Source organism: Danio rerio, chromosome 12 (assembly GCF_052040795.2).
Source record: "Danio rerio strain M-AB ecotype USA chromosome 12, GRCz13ab, whole genome shotgun sequence".
In the NCBI taxonomy this organism is placed as follows: Eukaryota; Metazoa; Chordata; class Actinopteri; order Cypriniformes; family Danionidae; genus Danio; species Danio rerio.
Genome location: NC_141032.1, coordinates 11045318 through 11065391, shown reverse-complemented (window position 1 = coordinate 11065391; position 20074 = coordinate 11045318). Strand labels below are relative to the sequence as shown.

Here is a 20074-nt window from a genome sequence, read left to right as displayed (position 1 = left end):
AAGCGATGTTTTTTGTTATCAATCTATTTATTTTGTTGATTAAGTTTTATATTCATAAGTGTAAATTTTCAAAAAAAAAAAAACTATTTTACTATGTTTTATGAGGAACTGAAAATGTACTTTTGTATTTTTCGGCTTAGTGCTAATAGAAAGGCCATCAAAACAACAGTCCGCTTCGTGCTCTAGTTTCAAAATCTTTGATTAATGTAACATAAAGGTCCTGCTTTGTAATTATAAGAATTTTATTTGATTATTTATAAACTTTTTCTGCTTGTTTCATTTATTTTTGTACTTTTATTATTATTTACATTCCATCACCCTGGCACTATTTTGTTTGCTATATTGTCATGTATGTATGTGTTGTTTAAAGCATAAGAAAAAACTTAAAAAGTCATTTTTATTATTATTTAAATAATAATAATTATTACTATTTTTGTTTGTGAAGGTCTGTTGTACATTTTTTCCCTATTAAATTAATGTATTGGAAGTCAATTTGTAAAGTTTAGCTGTGTTTTAAAGTTCAATATTTTGATATTTTTTAATTACTTTTTTACATAAAACAATCTAGAATGTAATGCTAATTTTAAAAGATCATATTTTTATATGGAGTTTAATATTTCAAAAGAACAAGCATTTTTTTGACTAGCTATGTAATTTACTATAGTAACATTCCTTTTTAGTAAGTGTTTTGAGATCTATGGAAAACTACAAATTTAATTAAACTTATCAAATATTACAACGCAATATTTACATATTCAAATACTACAATGCTGCGTGTACTTTGCGATAGTTCGTAGTCAATCCTCCGAGTCGCCGTGTGGCAGTGTGAGTTCACGCTTTACTGAAGTGTCGACATGCTGTAGAGGAGGCAGAGAGTGAAGGATTTTGGGTAGGACATCCTTAGGTCAGCCATATTGCCGTGGTCTGTCTGAAGGAGAGAGAAAATATGAGGGGAATTCGGGGAATAAGCCAGTTATCGGTGAGATTATGATTTACGTGGTTAAAGATGGTTAGTCGAGGTTTTGCTGTGTGGTTTTGGATGTTGTTTAATGCTTCAGGTCATATTGAATGGACGCCGGCCTTAACTTTAGTTCACATATACAAATATAAGAGAAACGGTTGTCAGTTCAGCTCTCAGTATGTCATATTATTATCCTTTTTAATATAACCATGTTTTAATATACTATTTAAAAGTTCTTCACTCTGAAATGTTTAACTTGTCTTTATTTTTATAACGTTAAAGATCAAGGACATTGTTTGAGTTTTGTAATGTTTGTTGTCAGTTTGTACAGAAATTGACTTCATACTTGTATATATTTTTATCGTATTTTCCATCTTTTATAGATAAAAAAAAATCAATGTAGTTTTAGTTTTTTTTTTCCTTTTCAAATGTTCCCATGGACCCTCTAGCTCTCATTTCCTTATGTGACAACAACACTCAGGTCTGCAGTATGACAATGTAAGTTATTGTATGTATTCAACACAGTGTGGTCTTGAAATGGATGATATCTTAGTTGAGAATCAATTTGCAAATGAATTAAATAATTATCATTTTGAAAAATAGACATCACCAGGTTGTAAATGCAAGATGTAGGACTGGCAACTCAAGACTTTTTCGAACAATTAATAATATAATTTTAGATCTAATAAAATAATAACACATAAGACTGTTTGTAGGTTTCAGGAAACACTGCTGTAAAAAAAAAAGTTCATTAAAAAGCATAAAATACTACAGTAAATGTAAAAATTTAATAAACAGAACAGTAATAAGAAATTGGGAATTAAAAATACAACTAGTTGTCTTTAACATATACATAATAAAATTATACATTTAAAAGCACAATCAAATATTGAACTATTGAACAAATAAAATTCATTTAAATGATTGACACCATTGGTAAATAATAGAAATTAGGGCTGGTTGACTTGCATATGAAGTCGATGCTTATACCGTATTATATTGAACTTTTCATTATTAAATAATTGAAGTGAGTTATGATATAATTTTAGACCTTATATAATAGCGTTTATGACTCTTTATAGATTACCAGAACATGGCAACATAAAATACCATTTTTGTTCATCATAAATGTAAAAATTTAGAAGAATTAAATAATAAATGAAACAAAAAGTATAATAAATAAAACATACACAATCTACATAATAGAAGTATACATTCAAAAATATCTATTCAAATAAACTGTTCTGTGCAAATAAATATTTATTCATCATCTAAGTTATTGGAGCCCTTGCCAAATCTTTATAAATAAGGCTGTGAAAATGGGGAATAAATATATTTAAATATAATACAATGTTGTTGTTGAAATTAACATAATAAATAAATAAATATTACATAGTGATGTAATAAAATGCTGAATCATTTAAATAATTGTGCCCGCTTTGTATTTCAGAAGCTTTATTTGCAGAAAGAGACTTTCCCCCATTTTTGACCATTTAATTCAGTGAAATGTTAGATGTTTATTTGTTTATATTTTCAATCAAAGAGTTTTCTTTTTTTAAATAAACATTTTATTTATTATGACACAATGTCAACAGTTGTGGTTGTTGCTCCGTAACAGTTTTCCTGATCTATTTGTGTGATCAATTAAACACTTTGATATGATGTAATACAATATGTATGTATTTTTACACGCATTTCTGGTGATATGTTATCTACAATCCTGATGCAAACAAAAAGAAAGGCTTGTAGCATTGTTATTTAAAATTGTTTGTTTCAATAATGGGTTTACATTGTATACCTCGCTCTGCCTTTATGTTTGTACTGCTTATTTTGGATGGAATCTTTTGTCAGAGCTATGTCTTTTTTTAATTTTCAGAGAAGGCTTTATGCAGCCCAGGCTGCCCGTAAGGTGGATTTTGCTGCAGCTGGGGAGCCACTAAAGTTTGTGCCACAGGAAGTGCAGGTCAGTAGATGATGATTTGTCTTTTGCTCTACAGCAGGGGTGCTCAACCCTGTTCCTGAAGTTCAACCTTCCTAAAGAGTTCAGCTCGAACCCTGATCAAACACACCTGAATCAATTAATTAGGACCTGAACAGCACTTGATAATTACAGGCAGGTGTGTTTAACATGGGTTGCAACGGAAATCTGCAGAAAGGTCGATCTCCAGGAACAGGGTTGGTCACCCCTGCTCTACATAGACGCTTCAATGCGGCCTCTCAAAGTAACTATCCCTTGACTGTCACTCTGATGGGCATCAAGGTCTCAGCAGGTGCCCCTCACATGTTCCAAGACGTTTATGTTTGTATATTTGTATGGGTACTGGGGAGGGTTTCTGCTCACATTTTAGAGATTGTGCTTCCTCAGGAATCGTATAGTGTTGTTGATATTAGATAATTATGGTTTTAAATTCCCCATATTTACACCATGTCTTTTCTTAATCAAACAGACATATTTCACATTTTCAAGATTTCTATAATCTTAATAAGCACAACGTGATTTTCAGCATATTGTTTTCAGGTAACTGTATATAAAACTTTAGGTTGTTTTCACATGATGTCATTGATGTGTGGAATTCAGATGGAGGGCAGGAAGTGATTCTTCTACATAGGAATCAAAAGGCTTTTACAGAACATCAAACTGTTTCTGTTTTATGTTTATAATTGTTTAACTTGGCTAAAATAAGAAATACTGAACAGATTTTCTAGACTTCCAAAGGTTTTTGCTCATAAAAAAAAGGGGGGGGGGGTGGATTCAAGAAACTATCTAAATAAATTGGAAGAAAAGACAACATGTATTAAACCCATGTGGACAAACTTTTTTGAACGCAATTATTTGTTTTACAGCACCAGTAATTATATACAAGCTATGTACTAGCTATGTGTTAAATAAAAATCAGATACAAACACCACCACACTTATACTTAATCCAGGAGAATATAAATTACATACCCTCCCATGTAATCGCTACAATGAAATCGCGGTCTTGTTTTGCAGTAATCCATGTTTTTACTGGCATTTCGGTGGAATTAACAACCTTAACGTTAATGTCTATAGGCGCAGCAGCTGTAAAGGTTTGTAAGTTCATCGACAAAACAAAAAAGAAATGCTACCTTTGCAACAAAACTAGACGGTTTTTCTTGTGGCACACTTAAACATTTTGTGGCACACAAAATAAATTTATAGTAATGTAGACTATGATGCCCTGCTTTTGTATGCTCATTATCGTGATGTCTGGAAGATATTCGCATGGGGGAAAAAACTACTAATTTGTAATAAACATGTTATTGAACAACTTTTTGTTAATGAATGCTACAGAATACTGTATCACATTAAACTGATAAACTTATGTAATAAATGATGTTAGTATAAACTTGTGCTTTGTGATATATTGTGTATAATTATAACGTTGAAAACTGAAACCTATTGAATAATTTGATTATTATTTGTTTATGAATAAATAATTAGTTACAGCTGTACAGCAACAATATAATTACTATGATAGTTTGATTCAAGTAATTATCTTTAGTATGATTCCAAACACTATAGTATTTACTACAGTGTTTTTCATGTAACACAATTATACAGTATCTACCGCCTCGATGACAGGCTAATATATTTTAGTTCAGTGGAAAAGTCTGCCCTCTTCATGATATAAGGATCAAATGAGGATCATGCCCAACATATGTGGTTATTTTCTATTTAATTCTCCTTTGAAATACGTTATAAATCGCAAAAATATGTACTTTCCTCTACGTCGCTCATTTAGTTCCTTCCTGCCCTCCATCTGAATTTCCCTCGTTATCATAACGAAGTGATTGAAAACAACCTGTAGTGCTGAAACTTTCACTGTACTGATATCACATTGACTTTTAACTGAACGGGTGCACAAATATTAAACTTATTTGATTTTATAATTGTATATAATTCTGAGAGTTTACATTTGTAATTCATTTATTATTTATTTAAAATTTTATGTGATCTAAATCTCTATAAAAAGGTTTTAAAATATTAGTTTATTGGTTATGTAACTTATTTTTCTACAAACCATCTATATGTTGTAAATATAAATAAATGTTTTTGGGTAATTCAAACATTTAAATTTGTTAGCAGTCTAAATAATATTGGCATTTATTTAGGTGTTTGGCTAAATTCAAATTAGTTTGACCAAAAATTTGTGCTAATATTGAATAGAAAGTAATATACAAAAACAAACTTAATAGGGTGTATTGATTTTATTACAAAAATAGAAATTATAAAAAAACAAAAACTAACATGAACATCAAATTGAACCTTTAAAACTGAAAGTTTTGTTTATAAAAATTGAAAATTCACAAGAGAAAATAAATTATCTAAATTTGTAATAATAAAGAAAGATAATATTTGTAAAAATGATAAATAAACATGGTCATCTTGTTCAATGAGAAATGTTGCCTACAGGTAAAATGAATCATGGTCTCAAATGTTCAAAATGAGATGTGGTGCTTCCCACATGAAATAAACTTGCGCTGGTAGTTCAGGTTACTTTATTGCCATGACATTTAGTACAGTACTGCCAAAGCATTTAAAATAAGTATAAAATATGTAATCGATTAACATCAACAAAATTTTAACATATACAGCAAATCAGAAATAAATTACATTATGATATTACATAAAATGAATAAAAACAGACAATATCTCTAAAATGGATATTTATTAATAATTAGAATAAAAAATTTGCTTTATTTAAATTCTATTTCTAATGATGTACATATGCAGCCAGTTCAGATGTCATTTTCGTCCTCTCCGAGTTACAGTATAGTTTTTAAATCGTTCAGATTAAAGAATCTATTATTTACTTTTTCTCTTGGTCTCGAGGCTCTGTCTGCTGTCAGCTGTGAAGCCAAGTGAAAAGAAGTCTTTAATTAAAGAGTAAATCAAAAACGCATACAATTAACAACAGAAAGTAAAAGTCGACATTTTAGGAGATTTAGAAACACAGGCCGGACTAATTTTTAGGCTCCAAAAAAGTGCATCTCTGTGGGTTTCTGCAGAGCACATGAGTGTCTGAGGAAGTGTTGTTGACAGTTTTATTGCACACACAATGAGCAGCACTAAAAACGTAGGTGCAAGAGAAGATTTTCCAATGATAAATTAAACATGGATGTTTGATCTTGGGCATATACAAAAAAAGTGTAAAAGGATGATATTATTAGTAAAAAAAACTGTCATCAAATATATTTAGGCAGCCGTTAATATACCTTGGCGGCCCGCCCAAGTGAAGTCTATGTGCGGGAAGCACTAAGATGTTTGAGTAAAAATAATAATTAAACATAAAGCTTTAGTCAGACGCCTTTAAATAATACCAGTTCAAGTCTTCTGTTACGTTGCTTTGCACTTTCCGATAGATTATATTGCTTTAGATAAGATTTGACTGATAGTTTGATCCATATCACTTTATTATTCAAATCACTGTTAAACTTGGCTGAATCAGTTTCTTATTTGAATGTTTAGTTGGTTTATCTTAAAAAGTCTGATATTATAAGCAAATTATATAAATGGAAGGTGTAATTGCTTTTTCCCTCCCTCTTTTCTAGGTGACGAAATTGCCTAGTGGCTTAGTGATTGCTTCCTTGGAAAACTATTCTCCTGCTTCTCGGATTGGTGTTCTTGTCAGGGCCGGAAGCCGATATGAGACCACTGATAACCTTGGTGTCACACACTTGCTTCGTCTGGCCGCCAGTTTGGTATACAATCCATCCATCTCGACTCTGTGTTTGACTTCTTTACTGATAGTGCGCAGTGATCCTGTTAGCATTCACTTCTCTTGTTGTTGATTCCAGACAACCAAGGGAGCATCTGCTTTTAGGATCTGCCGTGGTGTTGAGGCTGTTGGGGGAAGCTTAAGGTCAGTTTTTCAGTGTTACACAAAAACGATCTCCCTTTGGTGTATATTCTGTTTTTATTTTGGCAGTTGACAGAATTGAAAGCTGTCATAAGCCCTATTCGGACAGGACTAGTTTCATTGTAGGATGTTCTGTTGAACTACTCTACAATCTGTAGTGCAACAAGTTTCAGGTTTCTGTGTACCAATAACTGTGCGTTCACACCAAAAGCGGTGAGAGCGTCAAAATTCGCTACATTGATCTCGTATTTAAAGGGGCCGTAAAATGTTGCGCACTTCTTATCAAATTCATTAAACAATGGAAGATTAAGTTGCATGTGGTGTGGCTTTGCTCCATTTAATTATCCAATGTGTCCATATGTCTGAAATATCCTGAAGCAGCAATACTGTTTTGTACTGTGGCATGAGATTCCAGCTTTTTTAAAGATAAAAATATATAACATTATTGCACATCAGTAACTCGCCAGTAACTTATTTAATGCATGTTCCTGTAAGAAGACATTGTAAATAATTGAAAATCCGGCAACCGCAATAATCAAACCCTTGGGAACAACTGTGGTCGGAACCAAAGTTCACAGGTCGGTGTTCTCTGAAGTCCTGTCAAGCGGTGGACTTCTTCATTCTGATTGCTTGCCGCCAAACCGTGTCATAGCTCATTACCATAAAGTTGACTTGATTTCAACTCTCCTTGACGTCAACACCGGTGAAGACCGTGCTCCTCGCCGCTTATCGCCATCGGCTTTCATTGAAAATGAATGACTTCCGGCTACTTTGCCGCTTTCGCAGCTTTCGGTGTGAACGTACGGTAATGGATATAAATGTGTTTACTATCCTTTCATTAAAATATAAAAATAAAAAGAATTAAAACAAGAGGAATAGCCAAGTCATGTAAATTGTGAGAAGCATTTTTAACATGAAGTGACATTAGCTATGTTTCCATCCAAAAATGCGAATTAACTTTATGTGCAAATCTGGATTATCGCATGAAAGACGTGGGAATAAAGCAGCGTTTCCATCCTACGAGTCAAAGCGAACAAAATCATCACTTCCTGATTATCTGCCGCCAAATATCAATAGTAAAAATGTAATTTGCAGCAGTAGGAGAAGCTGCAACAATCTTTTCTTCATCTAATAAATGACTTGCGCATCAGAAGGGAATCATGACACGCAGTGAACGCGCGGTCGCGTTTAAAGGTGTACGAAGTGGAGCACAGATGCTCTAAATTCTGGAGGTCATGTATAATATAAAAACACTAACACTTAAACGGTAAGGCGTTATAGAATGACCAAATCAACATTTTAGATGTTTTACAGTGTCCTCAGCCTGCTGGTTTGTCCATTTACACACATTTTCATCATCACATGATCTCTTATCATAAAATCGCATGACCTTTTTTAATGCGCAAACTAAAATTTGTAAAAATGTTTCCATCAGAGTTTTGCGCATCTTTTTCTATCAAACAAAAAAGTTTATCCTACTCAGTTCTGTGCATAAGTTTTTTTATGCACATTTTCAAAGAATTATGCGCATCTTGGCGTTTCCATCAACCTTTTTATGCAAATATGCAAAATGCGCATAAATATAGGTGGATGGAAACATAGCTATTGACATCTGACGTACAGATGCTAATGGGATATGCAACTGAGTTTAGTGACACTTCTGGTTGCATGTTCTGTTTTCACTGTTGTGTGTTATTTGGTAGTGGCATGTCCCTGCGGTGACATCTTTAGCAGTGACATCGACACACAGCAAAGCTTAATGACACTAATCGACATGTGCAAAAAGATATTTAATCATTACGCGGCTTTTAACATGAATTATTGCATCGCAAGTTAGTTTATATGCTGGACTACTCCATGAGGATTTAAATTTATAAGCATTAAATTTTATGTATTCGTAGTTATACTTCCGGTATTTACTGCAACTACACATAATATGTAGTCATTTGACAATACATGTCTAGAGATATCAAACTTATTGTGACAAACTTATCGGTTCCTTTGTTGGCTACAATATGGACTATACAATATGGAATTGCTATTTATTTTAAGGTATTTTAAATAATATGATTTATGAAGTTATATTAGAATAAAGTTATATTAAAATGTGTGTTGTAAATACATGTATGCATATAAGATAATAGGTGTCATTTGCCTATTCATTTTTTTAAATTTTAAACCAAAGAGAAACTTATAACATTAGTGTGCTTATAACATGTGCTTATACTGACAACTACTGGCACATTTCACAAGATCACTTGCATGTAGGCTTACTGACTTAACTCGGTGAAAACCGGACATGCCACCAGAAGTGTCACTACACTCAGTGTAGTGCCAGTTTCATCTATATGTCAGATGTTGTGTCACTTCATGTTAAAACTGCCGGCGGTGATTAAGACTGGATACTCTAATATCAGTTTCAGGTAAGAGTATTTTTAATTCTGCAGTTAATTGCATAACAGGGAAATTAAATGTTAAAATATATTTATCCAGTAGGTTTATTATAAGCCGTTCTGGAAAGCCACCTTGTAAAATGTTTACATATTTAAACACTAAGCAAGTTATGATGTTTTACTTTACATGGCAGTTCAATTATACAACTGAAATCTACGTTTATATATCATGAACATATCGTTTGGAAAGCTAGTTCTGTCCAAATAGAGCTATTGTTCTGTGAGCTCTTGTTGAGCAGCATTTGGAATATTACTTGGCATCACATCCACATCGAAATCAAACAAACAGCCTCATGATTTAAATAATATATCAGTGCTCTTTGGACTAATAATCAGTACAAGGCACTCGAAAAATTGGTAAAAAACCTTTAAAAGCATTTAATCACATGCTTGTGTGTTATAATCACACTTTTATTCACTTACGCATTGTGGCAAAACTTGCCTTCATCAAGGTGTTCAAATGAACTTCAGATGCACCTGCTGAACAATGAGTTCAAGGGATAGTTCACCCAAAACTGAATTCATTCATTCAATCACTCTTTACTTGTCCCAAACCTTTTAGATTTTTTTTTCAGTTAAACAAAGAAATAAGTTATTTTGAAAAATGTGACCAATGACATTCACAATGTTTGTTTTGCCTACTATGAAAGTGAATGTTTACAGGATTGTAACTTTCTTCAAAGTTACTTATTTTGTGTTTAACAGACACAAGTAATTCTCAAAAGTTTGCAAACACTTGAGGGTGAGTAAATGTAAATAATTTTGGGTGAACTACAAGGTTTCCGCTACATTCATTCTTCCATGTCGGGACGCAACGCCAAAATTGATCCCGCCACGGCTACATTACAGCTTCTCATTCAAAACATTTTATTTTTTTAATAGCAGGTAATAATCACACCAAAACATATTAAAGGGTAAGTGAATTATAACAGTGCGAACTTTTGTGTAACCATAGAAGTGCTGTGCGTCATTTGTTTAAACCCTTAAGGTTACGTGCTGACTGACTGACAGGTGCGTGATCCATGAGGCCAGCAAACTCGACGTATAGCCGTTTCACTTGACTTCAGTACGCATTAATATCGCTCTTGGTTTATTGGAGAAATTCATAAATATTCCTAGCATATCTAATACATGCTGGAAACATACTCGTTACATAAACACACTAAATCGCACTTCAGCAGCATTTATTTAAGAGCGCACAAGATCGGCACTCTCTTGAAGCGGTTTATCTTTGAGGGGGTTGGCAAGAAGTTTTTGAGGAAATTGGCGTGCAAGCAAAGAGATCCGCATGCTGTAGGCTATTACATAATAGCAATCTCGACTAGTAATACTGCGCTCATGACATTTGTCATTGAAATAACGCCACATGTAGACCTGTGTAAAAAAAAAAAAAAAAAAAAAAAAAAGCCTGCGGCCACAGCTGGAAAAGTCCTAGAGGAAACACTGAGAGCAGTGGTTCTCAAACTGGTATGCAGGCTTCCTTCTTATGGTATGCAAAGGAATGGCTGAATAATTAAAGGAAAAATAATAACACACTATTAACTCTTTAACGTGTTATCTAACACCGATGTGATAAGTAAATTGATTTTAATTGGCTGAACCTTTTATTTTATTTTCTAATGTTTATGTATTCTATCATTTGAAGCTAATTTCCTCCCCATATATGTAACAGTTGTTGGGGATGTATCCCGTATTTTTTTATACCAAAATGTTGACAGGTGTAGTTTAATCTCTTGTTTTCTGACACACATAGCCTACTCTAACGTGCAGTAAGCAGATCTAATTTCTAATTTAAATATGTAAATCAAATTCATATATTTAAAATGCAAGATAATGTTTAGATTTCAAAGATATGCAAATGAGTCATATATTGATTCAACGTAATTCAAAATGTATCAAAAAGAGTTTATATAGGAATATGATGAGATATAGCCTATATTTATAAGGTCCAAGGAACATTTCCAGGTTTTGATGAATAGGCTGCTTTATGATTATACTTTACATTTAAGTACAGCAGTTTTCTTTTTACTTTTTAAGAACATCAACGTTTTTAATTAACTTTTAAAAGCACATTTTAATTTAAATGTTGACGTTTTATTTATTTTTTACCTGTGAGCACGGTAAAGTATCTGACAATATTAAATATTCTTAATAATAAGAATTAATCTGCCACGTTTTTGAACTGTGCAGAGCTTTAGCTGCTTTATTAGGCCTCCTATACTACTGTATTTGAATATCGGTCATTATGTTGGTACTTGTAGAGACAGTTTGTTTTTGAGGTGGTACTTGGTAAGAAAAGTTTGAGAAACATTGCCTTAGAGAAATGTCAGCTTAATTTTCCTAGATTTACGATGATATCTGTGTGTCCTCACAGGCTGTGAAATGGTCTTTATATGTTATGTTGTATTAAAATGCACAAGTGGAATACATTGTGAGTAAATGCATATCATATATTTTTGTGCAGCGTGTCAAGCTCCAGGGAAACCATGTCATATACTGTAGACTGCCTGAGAGATCATATGTAAGTAAAACACATTAGTTTGGTCCTTAAAAATCTGAGTGTGATCTTATATTTCGCTAAACACATGTTGTCCATGTTTTCTCTCACAGTGACACTGTTATGGAGTATCTGATCAATGTGACCACGGCACCCGAGTTTCGTGCATGGGAAGTGTCAGACCTCACGGGAAGGGTGAATTTGGATAAGAAACTCGCCAAGCAGACGCCACAGATTGGTATGCAGCTTTGTCATTTTGATGCCCACTTTAGACTAAAAAGTTAATTAGGTTAGGTTCATTAGGTTAACTCGGGTTAATTAGGCAAGTCATTGCACAACAGTGACTTGCCTAATTAAACAAACACATCTAGTTAGGCACTTTAAGCTTAGTACGTGTTGTACTAAGTAGTCATCTTGGAAAAGAACTAAAATGAAAAAGACAAAAAAAATTAATTATTAAAATTAGGATGTTTAAAAATGTGTTTGGAAATATATTTTAAAAGGAATAAAAATGTCATGGGAGGGCTAAGAAGTTTGCCTTCAACTTAATATACATCATCTTTACAGTTTAGGTGTGAATTGTGTCCAAAATAACCATCAACATAATAATTATTTTGTAAAAAAAAGGTATTATTGACTAAAATATAGCGCATTTGTTAACAATAAACCATTATCTTTATTGTCTTCAATTTGGTTTTAGTGCTGAGAATCAACAGCCTGACTCCTAAGTGAAAAATAGCAGAAGCAAATTGTGATGTGGATTAAACTAACTTGCACTGGGGATTGATGGAAGTCATCATGATAATTTTCTGTTTCTATTCTTCATCTGTTTGTCCCTCAGGTGTTATTGAAGATTTACATGCTGCAGCCTATAAGAATGCCCTGTCCAATTCCTTGTACTGTCCAGACTTCAAGATTGGCCAAATCACTACTGAACAGGTTTGGCAGGAAATTAAAAAAAATTAAAAAATCTATTATTTATGTTGTGGCAGTGGTCATACTAGCATTTATGCTGTGATGGTATTCATCAAGCATCTATGAAATTTCCAGTGAAAAAACCTTGGTTAAAGAGGGATAAATATCTAATGAAGGTTTTATTGGTAGCTGTCAAAAAGAGCATTACCAAAGGATGGTTGTCACATGAAAGTCCTGCCCTAAATGCGTGGATGGAAATTACAATGAAAATTTATAAAATGGAACAAATTACCGCATTTGTAAATCAGAAATGGATCAATTTATTTAATTCTGGGAAAAATGGACCAACTATGCAACATCCCATAGACCTGAACATTTCTGTTAACCTAAAATCGGAAGGATCACATCTTTATAGTTTTGTTGCTGATGTGTATGTATATCTTATTTTACTTGTTTATTTTTACTTAATTTTTCCTCCTATTTTATTATATTTATTAAAATTATTATTTTATTATTTATTTATTTATTTATTATTTTATTATGTATAACAATAGTGTACATGCGAACAAAAGGAAAGCATATACTGCTGAAAGTGAGAGTGGATGTACAGAATTTGTGCTTATATTTTTGAGTGTATACAGATGTGTGACCTCTGACATGTACCTAATGTAATTGTAAAACTTCTTGAGATAATAAAAAAGATAATAAATTAAAAAAAAAACTAGAAAATGATACATGTTGTTACATTGACATAACATTATGTTCTAAATAGACCAAAACTCTAGAGCAGGGGTGCTCAATCCTGTACCTGAAGATCTACCTTCCTGCAGATTTCAGTTGCTATCCATATCAAACACACCTGAACCAATTAATTAGGACCTGAACACCACTTGATAATTACAGGCAGGTGTGTTTGATATGGGTAGCAACTGAAATCTGCAGGAAGGTAGATCTCCAGGAACAGGATTGAGCACCCCTGCTCTAGAGTAAACAATGTTATGTCAATGTAACAGCATATATCATGTTCTAGTTATTTTCACTGGAAATTTCATAGATGCTTGCTGAATAAAAGGCACTTCATCTGATATTCTGCATTTATTTGAAGCTTAATGGCTACAGCAAACCTTATTTTTTATAACAACTGATTAAGTCTCATTTCTATAATGCCTCATCACTCAGTAAAACACTAAACACAGTTACACTAACATGTTAAAAATGCACACTTCCATCTTTAAAGTTTCATGTTGTTGTAAAGTAGCTGACCGCATGTGTATGACGATAAATAACAGTCTTGTTCAAGTAATCAAGCAAATGATCAAGTATTAGTCTTTGCAAATAAGTATTCAACCTGGAGGTTTTCTGTATTTTCCTTTTCACAGATGCACACCTTTGTTCAGAACAACTTCACGAGTGCGAGAATGGCCCTGGTTGGTCTTGGTATGTTATAAAATTATATATTTTGTAAAAAAAAAAACATTTAATTTGGCCCAAAAAGGCAGCTAAATGTGTCTTCTATACATCACTAGGAGTTGATCATGACATGCTGAAGCAGGTTGGAGAGCAGTTCCTGAACATCCGCAGCGGAGCGGGCACTGTTGGTTCCAAAGCTCTGTACCGTGGAGGTAGAGCACATCATTACTAGTCAAACAGCTTAAATGGGCAGCATTTGATTCTGTTCTCCTGGTTACTCTGTTTTGGCCAAATCATTTTTGAAACTTGACCCATGTTAGAGCAGGAGAGTTTAACTCTTTAAAGGGTCACGAAACACCAAAACACATTTTTTGAGCTGTTGACAGTCGTATATGTGTCCCACACTGCTAAAAACACTATTAGGACACCTATATTTCACTAAAAAGTGTAAATTGGTTGTTTTTGCGTTATTTCAAGCAAATTCGTACTTCCGGTTTGAAACTAATTTTTGAAGCTGCGTCACGGTCATGACATAATAGCCTGTATTCCAGCGTGCAGACTGGGCGTCTGTGCCAGAGTGTGTCTTATTACGTCTTACAGTGTGATGCATTAATGCATGAGTAAAGCTTGGGTCAAACCAATCAGCGCGCTCTATTGTGCAACTTCATTAATATTCATTACTGTCGTAGTGTTCAGACGACAGAGACGCCACGTTGTGTTGGCAAAACAAGCGTGAAGTATTGCTTTTATAGTTTGCTGCAGTTAAGTTTTGTTTTCATTTTCTCTCTGTGAGAGCGCAGACTCACGTGTGGATTAACAGTGTACGCGACACTCGACAACAATAACTTACGTGTCTAAGAAGGATTATTGTTTACCTGAGAGCTGTTCTCATCTGCAAACGCTGAGATCCGGATTCGCTTGTAGTATTCTCTTAAAAATGCTCTTTGTTTATTCAGTTCGTATTTTATTTGTATCGAACAAACTATTGCACCGAGTGTAAACAAGTTAGCTTTACAACCAAACTATAACCTCAAGTAGGATTTTGTGACCGGAATAACACACGCGGCTTTCTGACACTACCTGCCGAGTGCATCTAAGTTTCCGGGAAATGCTGAGTTTTTTTTTTCTCTCATTCGCCGTGCGGTATCAAACATTGCATGAAAATAAACGCTTAGAGCAGCTCCTCGAATCAAATATCTCGTTTGTGGCGAGGGACATGAATGAATTCCCCCAATGGAAGAGCCAAACTGCAGTTAAAGTCCACAATTTAATAATTTGGCAAATAATTCGACTACAGATGTCCATGTAAACAGTCCCTTTCTCCCCTGTTTGTTGTGTGTTTTGACTCTGAAATTCAGCGCGCCCAAATAGACACTCCCACACCAAGCCTCTTTTCTTCCTCCGACACTCCCCCCTAAACAGAGCTGGACACGCCCACTTTTCTGACTTTTTCCAAAGTAGAGGTGTGAAAACACTCTGCTGAAACAAGGGGGTATCATGGCCCTTTAACAATGTAAATAACTCTGAATGCCTGAATCAACATTGGATCACCTCTTTATTAAATGCTTCAGAAGTAAGTTTGCTATCTATTGTAGTGACCTAATATTTACTAATGGAACCTTACTGTAAAGTCTTACCAACATTTTTTTAAGCTACACTTAAGATTTTGGCTTTTCAGATAATGTTAAGAAATGTTATTGTCTGCCTCCGTCTTGCAGGTGAGGTGAGGCATCAGACTGGAGCAGGCCTGGTTCATGCGTTGGTGGCAATTGAAGGAGCAAGTGCAACCTCAGCTGAGGCCACTGCATTCAGTGTACTGCAGCATGTGCTCGGAGCAGGACCACGAGTCAAGAGAGGCTCCAGCAGCACCAGCACACTGACTCAGGCCATCTCAAAAGTCACCGCTCTGCCCTTTGATGTGAGTATGTCCTTATGAGGCCTTCAGTTCACAAAGGGTTTTCATGAAGCATTCTTCATAACCGGGCCTGTCTTTTTTTGTTGCAGGCCTCTGCGTTTAATGCCAACTACACGGATTCTGGTCTTTTTGGCTTGTACACCATCTGCCAGGCTAACGCTGTCAACGATGTACGTGTGATTTACATTACACTCTGGGTTTAAATTTTAGGTCTTGTATAAAAAGGTTTAAAACCATCCAAGGTCAAAAAACACTCGCATTTACTCAGAATTTACATTTCAGCATCTCATTTTCACAGTATCTGAACTGTTTATTGAAGTATTTATCTTTCTAAATCTCTTTCTTCTGTGCTGCTCAGATTGGTCAGATGTCCAAGTCTCTTCTGACTTGTCTGTTGATTGACTCGTGCCCTTTGTTTTTGACAAACAAATGCATGAACTTTGCATTGACAGCTATATTACACTCTTCAGGAAGGTTAAGATCTAAAAAAAACTTAGGGGGCACTGAAACAAATCTATTATTAACTAATATATACGCTAACAAGACTGAAGCTATTGGTTTGATTCATAGGAAGCATCTGCTTTAAGGTTCTTGGGCACTGGTGGCACTCCAGTTTCTAGAATAGTTTTGTAGTGTCTACCTGGTGCTAAAGTCCATTATTGATAAACAAGTAATAAGTATACAGTCTTTAATTGTTTAAGTAATAATCAATCTCTCAGTTTTGGACCTGATACTAGCTATATCCTCCTAGGGCCTGAGTGTCTACATACGTGAACAGCACATTTTTAGCTCTTAAATGGCTATTTAAAATACTTTTGAATGTTTTATATTTTGTTACAGACATACAGTGTCATCCTGCAATAGTTTTGCAGCATATGAAATGTCCCAAACCTTATTTTTAACTTTCCAAAATGAGGGAAATGTTTTTTTTTTACTCTCTGATAGTCAAAGATTTTTTTTTAACTTGCTATATTAAATATGCATAACAAAAAAAAAATTTGTGAAAAAGTGTTTAATGTAAATTCGGACCTCTAGTCTACATATTTGAACATCGTTTTTCTCTAAAAGTACATCATATTCAAAGATGATACTTAAAATTTTATTCTAAATAGGTTCCAATAAGCCCAAATAGCAAAGAGAAATAAAAAATGCAGGTAAAAAAACAAACAAACAAATTGGGCCTTAAGAAGATATTTCTATCTAAAGATGTTAATTAGACTTGTGCACAAAACTGGATTATCACATGAAACATATGCCATTTGCCTTTGCCTTGTCTATTAATAAAATATGAATAAATGAATGGCAAACAACATTAAAAAAAAACATTTCAAAATCCAGCCCTTAGTAGGAAGAAAATAAAACAATTTTTTCACTCAAGAAAGATGAAGTTGTTTATACAAGATTTAGTATTGGACACACAAGACCAACTGTACTTATGGACACTTACTCAAAGGAGAGTTTTCTCCAAAATATCAATACAGACTGTTAAGCTTACTTTTGGAATGCCGTTTATTGTTATCATACAGCAATTTGTTTTATCTGTAGAGACTTTAAAGGAATAATTTTCAAATTTGAGCCCTTTAAAATGGTAGTTTTATCTTACTTTAATGTATTATTCATTGCTGTTGATATTTTCTAATTGTTGTAAACCTTTTTATTTTAGAAAAGTGATATTTCTAAAATTGTATCTGTTTTTGCTGTGACATGGCCAGAGAAGTTGACATGGCAGTCAACTCAAGAAAATGTGTTAAATAAGCGTTAATTGTTGTGTGCAGGTAATCAAAGCAGCTGTCGGTCAGGTGAATGCCATTGCTCAAGGAAACCTTGCAGCAGCAGATCTCAGCAAAGCCAAGTGAGTTTTTATCAGCTCAGACACTTGAGAACTAGAGTGCAGTTTTTATATTTTTCAGGCTGTAATTCTACATGAATTGTCTTCATGTCCGAGCAGGAATCAGCTGACGGCCGATTACCTCATGTCTATTGAGAGTTCTGAGGGATTGATGGATGTTATTGGTACACATGTGCTGTCAGAGGGTACCTACCATACCCCTGAGGCTGTGACCCAGAAAATCAATGCTGTGTCTTCAGCTGATGTCGTCAACGTAAGCAACTGTTGTCTCTTACAGTGTTAACGTAAATGCTCTGGGATGGTAACCCAAGAGTATCACACTTTTAATCAGGATAGACTGGAGTAAAGCTCATGGGAAAGGACCTATTATTGTATGAGTATTCTGTACAAAAATGTTTTTGTTACAAACGCTTTCTGTGATCCTACATAATGGCTGTATTTCTATTGGTATTGTTTAGAGTTGAGATAAAAAATGATTAATTATGCTATGCTTCAATTGTTATTTATTGTCAGCATATCTTATTGTTATTTTGAGGTCTTAAGGGATTGACTGGAATTTTGTGTCTTGTTTTTCAGGTTGCAAAGAAATTCATGTCTGGTAAAAAGACCATGGCCTCCAGTGGGAACTTGGTCAACACACCCTTTGTTGATGAAATCTGATGGGCATTCTTGCTCATTTTCTCTTTCAAATGTCTCTTCACAAAAACAAGGACATGTTTATGATACCTTCATTGTTTCTGTCCCCAAAAATAATAATAATAAGGTTGTCATCAACAGTTGGTCTTGATATTTGTAATATTCTATAAGGTGGAGTAATCTCAAGAAAAGCGCTCAACACTTGTCCATTTGAAATGTATAGATGTAAATTAATAAAGTATCTACCAACACCATCAAACACTCCTGAAACTAGTTTTTTTTTTAATTATTATTATTTGAATCATCTTACCACATACCCCTTAATGTCTTTATAACAACAAAGAATGAGGCTGACATTAAATTAATTTGATGTTTTTGATATGTGAATATAAAATAATGGTAAATGTCTTGTGTATTATAAGCATGATTTTTGTGTACAGATTTGATTAACAAAATTGTAAATGTCATGATGGGTAAGTTTAGTTTGTCCTAATTGATATAGATAGATGCCTATACCTGTATGTATGCATATTTTTCCTCCAAGTATGCTCGGATATCAAGTATGTAGTATGCAATATCCCTAGCAATGTGACATGGCTGTATATCAGCAAAGACTATGCCCTAAAGAGACGTTGATATCAGCACCATTGTGATTCTTGCATAGGCACAAGGCAGCAGTGCAAATATACAGCCCAATCCCAGTGCTATGAGTGTCATATTGAATTTAGCAGTTTACTGTATGAAAATAAATAAATAACTTCTTTCTTCACAGATTCACATATAAATTTGACTGTATTTACAGCTGGGCAACTTAAATGTGCTACCCTAAAAATGTCAAGTAATGAATCATTTCAGATTGCACTTTGTTGAGCAGGGATCACCAAAGTTGTTCCTGGAGGGCTGCTGTCCTGCAGATTTTAGCTCCAACTCTAATCAAACACACCTGAACAAGATAATCCGGGCCTTACTAGGTTTATCTAAAACACCCAGGCAGGTGTGTTGAAGCAAGTTGGAGCTAAACCCTGCAGGCTACCGGACCTCCAGGAGATTGGTGACCCCTGATGTAGAGCATTGTCTTATTGATGACAAATCAGAGCATCTTCACATATCAAGCCTATAACACAGAACAGTATAAAACTAAATCAATAAAGAGTTTAGCCTCCGCTTATCTAATGGATCAGGTAATTTATTGACATTAACCAAAATAAATCCCTTTGGGATCAATTAGGTCATGAATTAGGTCAGGCCAGCACCTTGCAAAATGGCTGGTTGTCCACCTATGATAAATTGCAGACAAGATATAATGTAACCCAAGTCAATTAGCAGTCTATTCCACAATGCACAAGTTTGTCGCTGAAGCATGTAAGAATATGTCCTGAGATTTATAAGAATTTAGACTGATGGTGCTGCAGTGACCAAACATTCATCAGCAGATAAAATTAAAAGGCCTGGCTAGCATTTGTTGAGGAGGAGCATGTTGTATGGTCAGAAAACTGGTCCAAATTTCACTTTATTGACAAAAAGCAAGTTTACTTTGTGTCTGGTTGTAAATAT

General features: G+C 34.1%; 1 protein-coding gene and 1 long non-coding RNA gene across 4 annotated transcripts; one reads left to right on the top strand and one right to left on the bottom strand.

The window, feature by feature from the left end:
- The first annotated feature begins 889 nt into the window (after positions 1–889).
- On the top strand, positions 890–18779 carry uqcrc2b (ubiquinol-cytochrome c reductase core protein 2b). Of its 3 annotated transcripts, XM_087274665.1 has the most exons (15): positions 892–1009; positions 1411–1459; positions 2838–2924; positions 6538–6687; positions 6784–6848; positions 11763–11819; positions 11909–12033; positions 12637–12734; positions 14090–14147; positions 14237–14332; positions 15839–16038; positions 16125–16205; positions 17811–17887; positions 17984–18137; positions 18461–18779. In XM_087274665.1, the coding sequence occupies exons 6-15, from the start codon at positions 11785–11787 to the stop codon at positions 18542–18544; spliced, it is 1008 nt and encodes a 335-aa protein (XP_087130791.1). In that variant the 5' UTR covers positions 892–1009; positions 1411–1459; positions 2838–2924; positions 6538–6687; positions 6784–6848; positions 11763–11784; the 3' UTR covers positions 18545–18779.
- LOC147841289 (uncharacterized) lies at positions 8911–11909 on the bottom strand. Its single transcript, XR_015503916.1, has 2 exons — positions 9737–11909; positions 8911–9551 (listed from the first exon to the last, which is right to left on the bottom strand). It is a non-coding gene; the product is annotated as an uncharacterized LOC147841289 (long non-coding RNA).
- Positions 18780–20074: the final 1295 nt, after the last annotated feature.